Source organism: Notechis scutatus, chromosome 2, assembly GCF_049901735.1.
Source record: "Notechis scutatus isolate UNSWTSFEM ecotype Mainland chromosome 2, rNotScu1.2, whole genome shotgun sequence".
NCBI lineage: Eukaryota > Metazoa > Chordata > Lepidosauria > Squamata > Elapidae > Notechis > Notechis scutatus.
The window spans coordinates 141,941,628-141,956,805 of record NC_142010.1 but is presented as its reverse complement, the minus strand read 5'-3'; the positions used below and the strand labels follow the sequence as shown (position 1 = coordinate 141,956,805).

At 41.3% G+C, this 15,178-nt stretch overlaps 1 protein-coding gene across 2 annotated transcripts in view; it reads left to right on the top strand.

Annotated features, from left to right (window-relative positions):
• The window catches only part of RARG (retinoic acid receptor gamma), a 140,402-nt gene that overhangs the window by 48,338 nt on the left and 76,886 nt on the right, over positions 1 to 15,178 (top strand). For both annotated transcript variants that reach the window (XM_026673953.2, XM_087956428.1), the window contains exon 2: positions 1 to 152. This exon is cut by the window's left edge and continues 204 nt beyond it. In XM_026673953.2, the coding sequence (XP_026529738.1) occupies positions 1 to 152 (152 nt within the window). The remainder of the gene's footprint in view (positions 153 to 15,178) is intronic.

Sequence of the window (15,178 nt, the reverse complement as noted above, 5' to 3'; positions counted from 1 at the left end):
CCCTGGTGGGACACCTCTGGCTCATGTAAATGGCTTCCCTTCTCCTGCTGTATACCCCTTCCCTTTCCCTAACCCACATTTCGAGGTGCTGACCAACGGAGGTTACTTCCGGAGCTACCCTACCGACCTGCCGAAGGAAATGGCATCACTGTGTAAGTCCCTTGAAAGGAAGCGGTGACAGGGGCAGGTTGGCACGGGGCTGGGTGCAGTTGGGATGTTGGTTCCACACCCTAAAGGCCATCGGGACTCAAAACCTTGTCCAGCATTGTGGGCAAATTTGGTTTGAGTGCTGTCCTAGTGGGGCATAATGCAATGAGAGAGATGTTGTTGGGTATGGATCTATTTTTTGCTTTTAAGTTGCTTCTCTCTACAATACCAGCCATAGCAAACAACCAAGCTTTAAACTGCATAGGCTAAATGTTTTGTGAGTAGCATGAGGTTGGCTTAAACACTGTAGTGGATGATTGCCTTGGGCATCTCCTCATACCCCGGCCCTTATTTTGGATTACAATGCTGATCATCCACAGCCAGCACATTTCACTTTGCTGGGGTGATGGGAATTGTAATTCAGTCCCTTTGTAGATCATAGATAGGGACTATAGCTGTAAATCAATATTTCAAGCCAGGAACTCGGTTCAGCTCACTCACTTTCTCAAGTTGTTTCTCATGTGTGACATTTTAACTATGTCTGCACTGGATTGGGTGCCATTACATTTCACCTTCTTCTTGTTCAGAAGGTTTGGATTCAGTACTTCAGAATCTAAAAGAATGACTCCCACATGTATAGGAAAATCACCGTACTGATTTGGGGGAGATTTCCATAGGAAGTTTGACTCTCAGAAATAACATGATGCAATATCAGGAACTTCTTATTCTGGAAAATGTTTAGTTAAGCAAAGGAAGATGATAACCCTAAGATTTGAATGTATTAACTGCATTACTCGCCAGGATTTCAGTTTTTGTCTGAACAGCAGAGTTTACAAAATCTAACTGCAAATTGATGGCTTTCTATTCCACACATTGCTATACAATCTGAACAATCTTCAAATTCTTCAATAATCAACTTGTTGCCAAAGCAATCAGGGAGCAGAATAGAAACACAAATTCAGTCAATTCCGTTGAATCACCTTATAGGTGTGTATAGTTTGGGCACTGTGTGGCAACAACGCTGACTTCAAATGGTAGAATTATAGAAGCTCATATATCTTGGGATCCTGTATCATTCATGAACATGTCACTTGAGGCTTGTGAGCTGTGTTCAAGTAACCAGTCTAAAAAGGAAGAGAAAAGAAACTTCCAGCCGCCTCTTTGTTTTTAGGATGCTTCTGAGTCCCATATACAGGTAGTCCTCAACAGGTAGACCACAATTGAGCCCAACATTTATGTTAAGTGAGAAATTTGTGAAGTGAGTTTGTTCCGTTTTACGACTTTTCTCGCCACCTTTGTTAAGTGAATCAATGCAGTTCTTAAATTAGTAACACGGTTTGTTAAGTGAATCGGGCTTCCCCGTTGACTTTGCTTGTCAGAAAGTCACAAGAGAGGATCACATGAACTCTGGGACACTGCAACCATCAAAAATTTGAGTCAATTGTCAAGCATCCAAATGTAAATCATATGACCACGGGGATGCTGCAACAGTCGATAAGTATGAAAAATGGCCGCAAGTCACTTTTTTCAGTGCCATTGTAACTTTGAATGGCCACTAAATGAAGTGTTGTAAGTCGAGGACTACCTGTACAGTTCATGGGGACCCTTAAAAAGCAAATGTGGTGGTGGAAGCTTAGCATTTTGTTCAGAAGCATGCCTGCCTCCCCAGAAAAAGTAAAAGGTAGCTATGGATAGTATGAAACCTCCTGGAGGACTGGAGAGAATCATTTGTAAAACATGGACGCTTTCACCGTTACTGTGAATAAGCCAGACTCATGACAACATGCTCTCAAAACTCCACATATGCCCACCAGCTTCCAAAGTTTGTCTGGCTACAGAAGTGTTTTGGTCCCAAATTTGCTTTTTGGCAGTTAATTAAGCCAAATCCCACTCTGTTCCTGGAAACCCCTTTGGTGGTATTGGCAGCCTTGGGTACATAGATTTGATCTGGGCACCAGATGCCTTTTGAAGACAAAGTCACTGAATGCTAGACTTTTATCTCAGAACATTTTATGGGCCATTTTTAAAAGAATTATTGCTACACATGGCATCATTCACAGGGCTCTTTGGTTATTTTAAAAATAAAGGCAAAAGAAGTTTATTTATCAAGGTGCTACCAAATGTATATATGGGTATAGAAAAGAATTCTGTTCTATGGATATTTTAGAGGAAATGAATTATGGGTGGATTAAATTGGCTTATTCAGTAATTATTAGCTTATTAGCTTACACAATACCTTGACTTGGACGTAGGCGTTTGAAGAAGCTCTTTGTGTAAAGATCCACATAAGGTGGTGTAGAAGTATACCTAGCCTTTATTTTGGATTGAATCACTCATCGGGGATTGCATCATCTTTGGGAATTGCTCCCTTCTGATTTTCCTGTGGGGGCTACCAGAGAAAATTGTTGTGTGGAAATGCTTTTCATTGCGTGTGCAGGAGTTTATTGTGCTTTGCTTCTGCCGTGACACCCTTGATCCGGGATACAAAGAAATTGTGCGCAGTGCTTGCTGGGTGTGAGTTTCACTGGCTCCTCCTGGCTATCATACTGCCTTCTCCACGCTTTGGGGCATGTCCTGACTTCTCTGCCCTTATCCCACCCCAAGGTGTGCCCAGGCTCTGTGCCAGACCTCTGGGCTCTGCTTAGTTGCATGCTTCCCATCTGCCAATGCAGCAATGGGAACCCTTTGTGCTTTCTCTCGTGCGGGTTTCAACATGCCAAAGCAGCGTCCCCACGCTGAAGGGCTGTCAGTCATCCATGCCTTGAGTTCACTGCATATCTGTGCACTTTGTAGTTGTGAGCCTAGGGCTCTCCTGAGTGGGCCTCCCAAGAAAGAAGGAGTGAACTTTTATTTTTAAAAAATAGACCCCCTTCCCTTTCTCTTGGAGCCCGTTGCACCATTTTTTGGGGAGTGGGGTGGGGTGTCCATTCATGGAATGGTGACGCTTTAATCTATATTTCTTTCCCAGCGATGCTTCTGTCTTCATTAAACTGGAATCTTCATTGCGTTGTCGGCTCTGCCAACTGGACCCATTCTGCTGCCCCTACATTCCTACCTTCAGATTCCCCAGGTGTATCTATATAGCTTATCCACCAGGGGGCATCATCTGAGATCACATGATTTGAGCCAGACTGATTTCTGCTTGGTTTAGTAAGTTAGTCAAACTGTAGTTAACTGTGAGGAAGAAAGTTCTTTCTGCAATAAGCTTTTCCCAGCATGGCATGTTTGGACCAGAGGTGGTATTCAGCAGGTTCTGACCAGTTCTGGAGAATTGGTAGCGGAAATTTTGAGTAGTTCGGAGAACCGGCAAATACCACCTCTGACTGGAGATTTTACAGTATCCTTCCCCTGCCACGCCCACCAAGCCACGCCCACATAATTTTTTGAATCCCACCACTGGTATGGACCATTTTGCACAAATGGACTTGGCTCTCAAATCTGCTTGTTGGCATATATAGGTTTGGTAGAATGCATTTATCATTGCTACTCCAAATTTTATTATCTTCTGCTAATATCCCAATTTTCACACAATTTCCTGGATCTATCTCAAATATACTTTCATAATGCTATTATTCAATTGCTTCCTGTTCTGTATTTATTTATTTTTTACATCAAATAGATTCCGAAGTAAGCACCACTTTATTTTTCAAAATGGAAAGCTTTAAAATCATTGTGTAAAATTGGATATTACAGGTACTCCTCGACTTACGACCATAATGGAACCTATCCATCACAGTCGTGAGTTGTAAAAGTTGTAAAACGAGTCAGGCATGTTATCTTTTTTCGGTGGCAGTTGTTAAGCGACCGCTGTGGTCATTAAGCAAACCAATAGTATGCTATAGGTGTGATTTTGCCCAAAACTGGAAATAAATGCTGGGTTTTGGCAAAACCGTCGTAAAAGGTGGCTATATGATTTCAGGATGCTGCAAACAGCTGTCCATCCAGTCAAGTGGCTGAATGCCTGAAGTTTGGTCATGTGACCAACAGAGGAGCAGGCGGGGGGCGGGGCTGACTATCAGAACTTTGAATCCCAATTTTAAATAAACCCAAGTTATTTACAATTGAGATTCAAAGTTCTGATCGTCTTGTTGCAACTTCGAAAAGTCACTAAATAATTCAAAGACTACTTGTAGTATTCCAAGTGTTCCCTAAAAGAGGACTTGCTCCCAAGGCCTAGAGAGACTGATTTAGTAACATCTTAAATGGAGAAAATCCTACAGCAACAGCACCACAGCCCTAAGGTTCTGAACATTTGGCAACTGTAGAAAGAACTGCCACAAACCAGCAGGACTTGCTTTACTAATTTAAGAAAGTAGGAGAGATTTTCTTTAATTAGGTAGAACATTTTAGGCTTTGAGAAACTGATTATTACTGTTGTGGATATTTTGACTGTAGTTCAAAATCTACTTTGCCTCCCATGCTAATCAAACTTCCAAAACTTTACAAGAAAATCCCCAGGAAAAGTATAAATATGCATCTTTCATAAGCTGCAGTGCAAGTTTTCAGTGTACAGATGAAAAACAATAGCTTATCATTTAGGAGTGCTAAGCCACAAAAATGTCTGTTGAAGCTGGTAAAATTTAATCCTTGCCAGCTGTAAATACAAAACAGTCCGAAAATACTACCATCATTTTTTGTTTCAAGGAAGTATGATCTTGTTCTAGTGTGGTAAACTTTGGGACACAGAAATCAGTAGCTTTTCAATTCTGCCCCTTCTGGGTTTAGCTTCTGCCTTTTATTCTGCATCGGTTCCACAAAGCAATAGACTTACATACCGCTTCACAGTGCTTTATAGCTCTCTTTAAGTGGTTTCCAAAGCCGGCATGTTGTCCCTCAACAATCTGAATCCCCATTTTACCAACCTCGGAAAGATGGAAGGCTGAGTCAACCTTGAGCTGGATAGGACCAAAGTCCTGACAGAGGGCAGAGTTAGCTTGCAATGCTGCATAGAAATAGCACTTAAACTTATATACCGCTTCATAGTGCTTTAGAGTCCTCTCTAAATGGTTTATAGTCAGTATGTTGCCCCCAATAATCTAGGTCCTTATTTTACCAACCTTGGGAGGATGAAAGGCTGAGTCAGCCTTGAGCTGGTCAGGATTGAACTCCTGGCTGTGGGCAGAGATAGCCTGAAATACTGCCTCCTAACCACTGTGCCACCACGACTAATGCTGTCCTGGCATTTATTCTGATCTGAGGAGAATGTTCAACTGAACAAAATGCATCCATTTTGGACCATCTTATTTGGAAGAGAGAGCAGAGTGTACCAAGATGGCACATTATACTTTCCAAGGGGCAGAGACACTGTAATCTTAATATCATTGCTGTGAGACAGAAAAAATGAAGGTACCAGTAGAATAAAAATAAGCACAAAGTAGCTTGGGGGACATTCTTGATCAAAATTTCTCAATAACCTGCAGTAGAATTTCAAGGGCTACCTTTTTCAAACAGTTTTAACTGCAAGAAGAGTTGTAGTTTAAAAAAAAAAAAGCAAACTCTGACATTGTTAAACTTCTACTAATTGCTCATGTAATTTAGTTTTACGGTTCTCACCCGTAAAATATTAGTGCTATCATTAGAGGTATATTTTGATCAAGTCTTTACTAGCCAGCTTTGGAATGTTGCATTTGGATTCCTGAGCCGAGGCAGATCAGAGCTGCATTTATATTCGAATTGTATGTAGCTCAAGAAGGGAAAAAAGAAAATTCCTGTTTTACTGTACATACAGCTTCGATTCTTACATGCCTGAAATTTGTCTGCCTCTACTGTAGTGTAAGCTTCAGTGGATGAAAGCATATAGTGATGGTGATTTTGTTTCACAGTGCTTTCATTGATTGGATACTACTTTGCAAAGACCTCAAGCTCAGTGACTGTTTCTCACATGACAGGAATATTCCTCAAAACGATTTTTAGTAAATTTCTGGGTTACAGAATGAATGAAATGTCCATATTTACAAAGTAGAAGGAGCAGAAGCAATAAGGAGAACTTTTGCACATCACAAGAGAATATATGTATTTTACACACTCATGCACACACATGCATACACACCTGCATTTGTCCCTGAAGAGGTAAAAAGCTGGTTGTCCATGACTGTGTTTCTGTTCTCTTGCACATGATTAAGCAGGAGCTAGGAGTGTAGTTGGGAGTCTGAACACATATCTCTAGCTCTCCCTCCTCCTGTCTCTGTGGGTGTATAGTTAAATAATGCCTTTGTTTGCAAACAAGTCAGAGTAGTGTTATGAAGATAAATGAGCCTTTAAGAGAAGCTGTTATCACAAAAGATAAAAGAAGTGGGTGATGTTGGCAATTGGCAAATGTATTACAAGTATGCTAGAAAGAGGCCAAAACATTTAGAGATCATTGTCCATTAAATCAGCGGAGCTCATGTGTCTATCCTCTGAGGCTCAGTGCGTTAATAGGTAGTGGACAAAAAGAAAGGTTTTAAAATCCCCAGCTAAACATTCAAGAAGTTTTGTTCCAATGAAAAAAGATTTTCTTTCAGTGTAGGGTTGTTGTTTTTTTTAGCATTTCTAGCGGATGTTTTGAGTCAAGGATAATTTGTCTTAAGACAGAGATAACCATCCTTAGCGTTATGAAATGGCGTTATGAAATGGCACACAGTTTTTGGGATTAGTAGCTGTGGCTGAGCATATCTAGTTTGGCAAAAGCTTATCAACAGGTTGGTGAAAGCCGACTTAGATGGCTCTCTGGCTGACTAACAGATCTAAATAAGTATTATTGCTGTCTAGATATGCAACGTTTGGTGCTTATCTGGATGGCACCTAGCGTTATAGCAGTTCTCCCTCTAGTGGGCATTAATGGAACTACCGGCATTGTATATGCATATTGTCTATATGCAACCAAATTGCCAAGCTCGGAGCTCAGACCAACAGTCCAACTACCAGCCCTAGCTACATATATTCAAATACATTTCATATGCATGTATTATCTGAAGATCTGTGCCTAAAGCTTCTAGGTTAAAACAAATAAACAGGCTGTAACAAAGGCCACAAATAGTTTTTGTCATTTATGTATGCCTAGAAATTTTTTTTTCTGTAGTCTTGAATAGTTCTTTTGAAAAGTTCAGTGCTCTCTTTGCACTGGTGTAAGTCTATGTATTTGCTGCAATCTTCTCAAATGCATTCCTCTGATTAGCTCCTTCCTGCTCTTTGAATGTTTTTTTTTTAAATTCAGGATGCTTTCCCCTGCTCTATAGCCTTGCCTGATTATAACTTAGAAGTCAAAGCCAATTAACTCAGCCAGCTAACTGGATCTGCATTTTTCCTTACTGCCCTGAGAGCTAGAGCAAGCTGGTTTCCAGATTGCATCCCAGTGATCCGTGGTATAGCTTTAGATGTCCTTGTACAGCTGGAATCAGGGTAGCTGCAACTTCTAGTTATGTTCCAGATTTGAATAGCCATCTCTCTTTTTTTGTATGATGGGGGTGGGGGAAGGAGAACGTCAGTCACATATTTACACTGGATTTGGCATTTTTATCCACCTGTGTTCCCAAGAACCTGGGACAGGCAGATGCTGATGTCTGATGGTATTAAAAGTATTGTGGCAAGAGGTACGCTGTTCCAAGGAAACTGTCTTTTGCAATTGACAGGTGGTAATTTTATCAGCGCTGATAGTGTTCAAGTAGTGCTCCAGATGTTTTGAGATTAGACCCCAGATGCCTCTTATTATTGGTATCTTTGCCTTTCAGTGTCTCTGTTCTGGTCTTCACTTGGTCTTTCTTGTAGTCCCCTTTGGTTTCTTTGGTATTCAATAAGCCTTCATTGTGTACTAGTGCATCTTCTTCACTGTCCTTCAGACATTCTTCCAATGTCCATTTTTGTCCTTCAACCATCTGGTGTATTTGCAGCATTCCATACCCACCTATTTTAAATAGAATCTGTCAGGAAAGGCATGATTTATTTTCATCATTTTTCCCATCTTCCTATCCACTGTACCAGCTGTGCATCTAATGACTGGAATTGTCTAGGTGTTTCCTGCCTTGATGGTGTTTCCTTCACTGAGTTTAGACTTTAAGACTGTTTAGACTGTTCACTTTGATGATGTATTCACTTTTGATATTCTTCTTGACTTCAGCGTGCTTGATTGACATTTTCAGCTTGAAGGATGCTCAGGGTTTGTAGCAATCATCTTCATCCAAACTCTTGATATTATTTCCCTGGGGCATCTTGATTCATTCAGTTTTACGTTATTTTTCCCCTGATGATGGTGAAGGCGACATATTTGTTCAGTCTAAACTCCATTGCTGTATCTTGGTTGTATATTCAGAAAGTGTTGTTCATGTAGTTTCAGATCATGCACGTAAAGGAGGTAGAATAGCCTGGCAGAGGTTTTTGATGTTTGATAGCCATGGCCTGACTTGTTCTGTACTGTTGATAGGTAGGAATCAAGGACAAACAGTAGTGGTGGCAGTGAGTGTCCTTGAAAGATTCCTCTTTTAATATTTCCAAGTCTATTGCCACTAACCAGCAACTGTGTCTTCTATTGTGCCATTGATCTTTGCACAAAGCTTATGATGTTTCAGGTGACTCCTGTTATTTCTAGGCACTTGATTATCCAATCATGTGGCAGGGAATCAGATGCGTTTTTGTAATCAATCCAAGTTACATTGAAGTTGGTCTTCTTTCTATTGCAGTTTTCCAAAATCATCTCACCTATTAGGAGCTATTATAATGGAGTTTCATATGCTAATATTAAATGTAATATATTACTATTAATAATGTTACCCACATTATTTTGTTGCTGTTGCTGTTGCGGTTATTATTATTATTATTATTATTATTATTATTATTATTATTATTATTATTGGTAGTCCTTAACTTATTACCTTTTTGCCACAGTTGTTAAATGAATCACTGCCGTTGTTAAGTAAATAGTGTAGTTGTTAAGCAAATTTGGCTTTCTCCATTGACTTTGTTAGAAGCCAGCTGAGAAGGTCACAAATGGTGATCACATGATCCCAAAATAGCGCAATGATCCCAGAATAGCGCAAATAAATGCCCGTTGCCAAGCAAGCAAATTTTGACCACGTGACCATGGGATGCTGCAACGGACGTAAGCATGAAAACTGATTATGAACCCCTTTTTTCGGTGCTGTTGTAACTTCAAACAAATGGCTGTAAGTCAAGGACTGCAGTACGCCACTCCGTGTGTTGTAGAACAAGACCCTCTTTCTGTTCAAGGCCCTGTCGCCTGGAGGTGGCAAGAAGGAAGTGGTGACTTTGCCATTGTGAGTGGCAAAGCAAGACAGGAAACAAAAAACGCTTTGTTGCTAGCACTTTGATCGGCAGCACCAGGCGTAGATGGGCCAAATATTCTGCCCAGTTCCTTACAACTTCCCCCACTCTGCTGTTTCCCAGATGTGCTTAATTACAGCTGCCATCCATTCTGTATTGCTAAGAGTGATGGGGATTGTAAATACGGAAAGAGCCAACTGATACGGAGGCTGGGCTTCAATAAGATGGAGCCGAGAAGGACTCCCCTCCTACCCAGTGTGTGTGGTTTGGCTTGAACTTTCGTTGGTCTCCTTCTGTTGTCGGTGCTCATTCCATGAATAAGAGTGTGCTGACGGTAAAGGACGTCTTTCTGAGCAAGTGCAATGTGCGCATCTGGAACGGGGGCCACAGCTTTTGTAAACGCGGTAACCCCTTCCCATTTCTGAAAGCAGCAAAGCTGTTTTGGGGCAGCTCCCCTACTGAACTGCAAGAGTTGAGGCCTGCTTTGGTCTGCAGTGTTGAAATGAGTTGGGACTCCCTCTTGGCCAGCTGAATGAGTTGGCAGGGCAGCTGGAAATAATTATTTCATCTAGAAGGAGAAAACAGGGCTCAGGCAGAAAAAAAGTGGAACTGGCACTTTCTCTTTCTCTCTCTCTCTCTCTCTCTCCCTCTCCCTCTCCCTCTCCCTCTCCCCCTCTCTCTCTCCCTCTCCCTCTCCCTCTCCCTCTTTCTCCTCATCCCCTCCCGCTTTTACTCCAACATCTCGGTTCCCTTGGTCATTGGAAAGTTTCCACTGGAAGCCAGACTAAGTTCTGGGGAGTACTAATTTTCCCCTCCCTCCCACGCTGCGGCCAGAAGGAGCTCCAGATCCTGAAAATAAAATAAAAAATAAAAAAAACTTGGGGAATACAGAGGTGGAAGGAGGGTGGGTATTCCATTTCTTTCTTAAATACTTTAGTTTGACTTCTGCAGAACTCTGTTCCATCTGCCCGCTAGATCACATTCCTATCACATCACAAAAATTAAAATCTTCAAGCTGTAGTTTCCAACTTGCCAATTCTTAAAAGTGTTAGTACATCAGTTTTAACCCATTTTAAGGTTAAGATATAGTTTTCCTGGAGCAATGGGGAAATCTTTGGGAGTAGAGTTATACTGCATGTAACTTTAGATTTACATTCGCCCTTCCATGACAAAACACACTTATAATAGTGAGAAGGAACAGATGCTTCACACTCTCCCCTCGAAGCGCTCCTCTGATATAGCACCCAGAGCTGGTTTTGGAAGATCAACATAGCTCTAGAACTTGGGTGGACTTCTAGGTGGCCAAGGATCACCCATGGACCTTATTGGGGAGCAGTTCAAGAACCTCAGTAGATTCAGCAATTGCACAGAGAAGTTGAGGCTAGATTTCCCCCATTTTTCTTTGTGGGGGATGTATAGATTGGAATGGCTTTGCAAACTATTAAACCCATTTTAAGGTTGGGGTATAGTTTTCATGTGTTGCCTACTTCATAATGAACTGCAACTCTGCAAGCCATATCCACGCTTCCCCCTTATTTCATGTGTCACCTACTATTTCTACTTATTTCATGTGTCATCTTCAGGCATCACCTACTATTTCTACGTCATCTCAACTCCCAACAGCTAACACAACTTCCACCTGTGTTTTCTGGCAGTGAGTCATAAGAGTGTTTTTTTTTCTCTTGTGCCGGTTCAAGCCATGGTACTATTTTTCAATCCCTTGTAAGCAACACCCCACCCCACCCCACCTGGGTACTGCAGCCTCTCCAGTTGCTGGGTCTCTGCTCTCCAGAGGCATTTTATTTTTTATAAGTTTAGCTGGACCTTCTTGTTTTTTTTCCTTTCCTCTCCTTTCCCTTTCCTTTCCCTTTCCCCTTCATTTTTCTTCTTTTCTTTTCTTTTCTTTTCTTTTCTTTTCTTTTCCTTTCTTTTCTTTCCTTTTCTTTCTTTCCTTTCCTTTCCTTTCCTTTCCTTCCTTTCCTTTTCTTCTTTTCTTTTCTTTTCCTTTCTTTCCTTTCCTTTTCTTCTTTTTTTTTCTTTTCTTTTCTTTTCTTTTCTTTCCTTTTCTTTTCTTTCTTTTCTTTCCTTTTCTTTCTTTTCTTTTCTTTTCTTTTTTTTTCTTTTTTTCTTTTCTTTCCTTTCCTTTCCTTTCTTTTCTTTTCTTTCCTTTTCTTTCTTTTCTTTTCTTTTCTTTTTGTGAAGTTTATTGGTGGAACAGTGGCCAATCATGGATACTTCTCCCTCAACTTGATTTTTTTCTGACTAGTGGAAATTGAGAAAAAAAAAATCTGCCACCTTGTAGCCATGTGTCAGAAAAAAAATAGTAAAGCTGAATTCTTGTCTTGCCTTGTTTTCCCACTCTGAAGGATCAAAGAAGCAGGATAATCCACTAGTTGGCCTATTTGGTAAGCAGAAGATGAGGCTATCACTGCGGCCAAAGCAAAGGAAGGGGTTTAGAGGAGGGTTTCTTAGGCTGGTTTCATTTCCAGCTGGTTTATGCATGGAAGACAAGTGGCTGAAAACTGCAGTTCAGAAAAAAAAATTATGGCAGATTTCAGCCATTGTGTTGAATGACACTTTGGGAGCTTCCCAAAAGAATGGGGTGAAATGAGGATTGTATGGAGTTTGGTGAAATGTTTTGGCATCTTCACAGGGGGCTGTGGGAAGGAAATGACAGTAAGTTCAGAATAAAAACTACATTTTTCTTAAGCTCCCTCCACCTTTTCTCCTCTTAATTCTTCTTTGGCCTGTCTTCTCACACTTCACCCATTCTATAAACCAGTAAGTTTAATTCCAGATGTTTTGAAAAGCAGCGTCCGGGTGAAGGGTGGTAGTGAATGGGAGTAAGACACATTTGGCAGAAGAGTTTAAATTCAAAGGTTGAATGGAAGAAGTCTCTATATCTCCTACACAGCAGTTTCTTCCTCTTGGATGCTTTGTGATGGAAAGATGTTCTAGAGTAGTGGTTGCCAACCAGTGGGCCAGGGACCACTGGTGGTCCATGAGAAAATTTTGGTGGTCCACAGAGAAATGTCACCCCCAAAACACACCCCCCCAAAGCAATTAATACGGGCTGCGCAGGAACACAAGGCTGCTCTGCCTACATGGGCAAGGCTTGCATTGCTTGCATTGCGAACATGAGGTAGTGATGGGAAGGGGGAAAGGGCGGAGGCGGAACTTGCCCCACTCACCTCGCCTGACCATCAGGCTGCTTCTTTCCGCTTCTTTCTTCTGCTTTTGGCAGCACGCAAGGAAACAGCAAAAGTCTTTCTCCCACAAACTCTGCCAGACTTTGGGACCCTGTGCTCCAAGAAGCTGCGCCAGCGTGACAAGTCTCACAGAGACTCATTTCTGGCAGAGTTTGGGGGAGAGAAAGAAAGACTGCTGCTGCTTCTGCTGTTTTCCTTGCATGAAGCCAAAAGTCTCTCTTTCTCTCTCTCTCTCTCTCTCCCCCTGACAGCAGAGCTGGAGACGGTATCCTGCGATCGATTGGTAGGAAAGCGGGGTGGGAAATTTTCCTGCAGTCTTTTTTTGGGATTTTCCCAGGGTTTCTGCTGCTTTCTGCAGAGAACCCTGGGAAAACATCAGCAAGCCACCATCAGTCAAAATTCATATTAGTGGTCCGCGGAATTTAAAGTTATGAGTTCGGTGGTCCCTGAGGTCCAAAAGTTTGGCAACCCCTGCTCTGGAGTACCAGTTCTTTGATGTATTGCTAGTATCACTTCTCGTGTTGCTACCAGAGGCTGGGCAGGAATCTTTCTAGATGGAGCAGAAATGAAAACTAGGTCTGTTTACTTTCCTATGAATAGGAGGGAAAAGATAGCCCTGCTTTAATCCTGGAGAATTGGAGAGTATTTCAACAATAAATCTAAGAAAGAATTGTTCTGAAAAGGATAAAATATTATGGAGAAGAAGGGATTGACACTCTTATAACTATTGAGATTAATTCTTGTCAGTTACATGAGCTCATTTGGTAATAATGGGAAAGGGCTCACTTTGGGAAAGAGCTAACCAAAATAAGCATTTGAAGAAATATAAACTTTCACAAGATGTCTTGGGTTGAAAACATGTATGCTTTGACATTAGTGACTGCATGGGCACCAGCCAATAAGTATTTTTGCATCGGTCACCGTAATTTGACACAGAGAAATGCCACTGGCAAAAGTATTGTATTTAATCTGCAGCAACCAGACTGCCATCTAAAACACTGGAAAAATGAGACTTCACCACAACAGAAGCATGATTGGGGTGGGGGGGGGGAGGAGGCTTTCTTATCTCTCACAGCAAAACAATTCTTAATGTGACATCCTTTCTTAAAAAGAACAGTTTCCACAAATCCCTTTACACTGTTTGCACTGGCATTTTAAATACTCTGTGGAGCCAAATGCGGTCTTGCCTTGGACTGGACTCCAGGTTCCAAGAAGGCAATTGAAATATCCACCCAATATAACCTGATATTGCTCAGTGACTGAGACCTTATTGTACACCCAGAGGAGCCTTGTTCCAGTTCTTCCACCTTTGCTTCAAAGAGTGAGATCAAGAAGTAAAGAGGAGAGCAAGGGTTCCCCCATCCCACCCGCCTTCTGTCTGAGATTCTGGAAAGTTACTGGAAGCAATATTAGATTAGCATTGGTCAAACAATCTTGGCCTGGCCTTGCACATCTTTAAATTTGAGTAGTATAATGGTAGATGGCATTTGGCAATACATGGGACCAGGATAAGGATTACATTTGATTTTTAAATGTATTGAATAAAACTAACCTTGAGCCGAGTGTTAAGTATTTCCCCCCTTCTTTCACAATAAAATCTATAGCAAATTTGGGGGAGTCTTTGGAGCTGCACCCAGGGTTTTAGTTAAGGGCTGCAGAGATCACATTTTTCTGCTATATTTTTAACTGCATTCAGACCATTTATAAGCAATCCATGGTGTGGCAGAGAATTGTGAATCTGAGAGAACAAATTTTTGCCTTCTCTGTTGGCATATTGGGCATCGTGAACTCCAGCTGCCAAGCTGAGCTAGGTTGCAGGTTTTAAACATTTTGCCCTGGCCTGAACCATAGGAAAGGTTGACTAGAGATGCAGGGAAGAAGGGCAGGAGGCGACAAAAGTTAAGAATGCAAACAAAACAGTGAGAAGACCTAAGGTTCATCCTGAGGGATACAAAGAAATATGGAATGGGTTGGGAGGTGAGAGTAGGGATCAAGAAAAAGGAAAAAATACAACACAGAAGTGTACTGTACAGGTATTTCTCGACTTATAACCATTTGTTTAGCAACTGTTACAATGGCACTGAAAAAGTGACTTATGACTGGTCCCCATGCTTATGACCAAAGTAGCATGCCCATGATCATGTGGTTAAAATTCAGACACTTGGCCATAAGCATTGTGTTTATGATGATTGCAGTGTCTCAGGGTTACGAAATTTACATTTGCGACATTCCCAGCTGAAGGAAAATCAATGGGGGAACCTGGATTTATTTAACAACTGCAGTGGTTCATTTAACAATTGCAGTCGTTTATTTAACAACTGCAGTGATTCACTTGACAATTGCAGTGATTCACTTAACAATTGCAGTGGTTCACTTAACAATTGCAGTGATTCACTTAACAATTGCAGTGATTCACTTAACAATTGCAGTGATTTACTTAACAACTGCAGTGATTCACTTGACAATTGCAGTGATTCACTTAACAATTGCAGTGATTTACTTAACAACTGCAGTGATTCACTTGACAATTGCAGTGATTTACTTAACAACTGTGGCTGGAAGGGTAA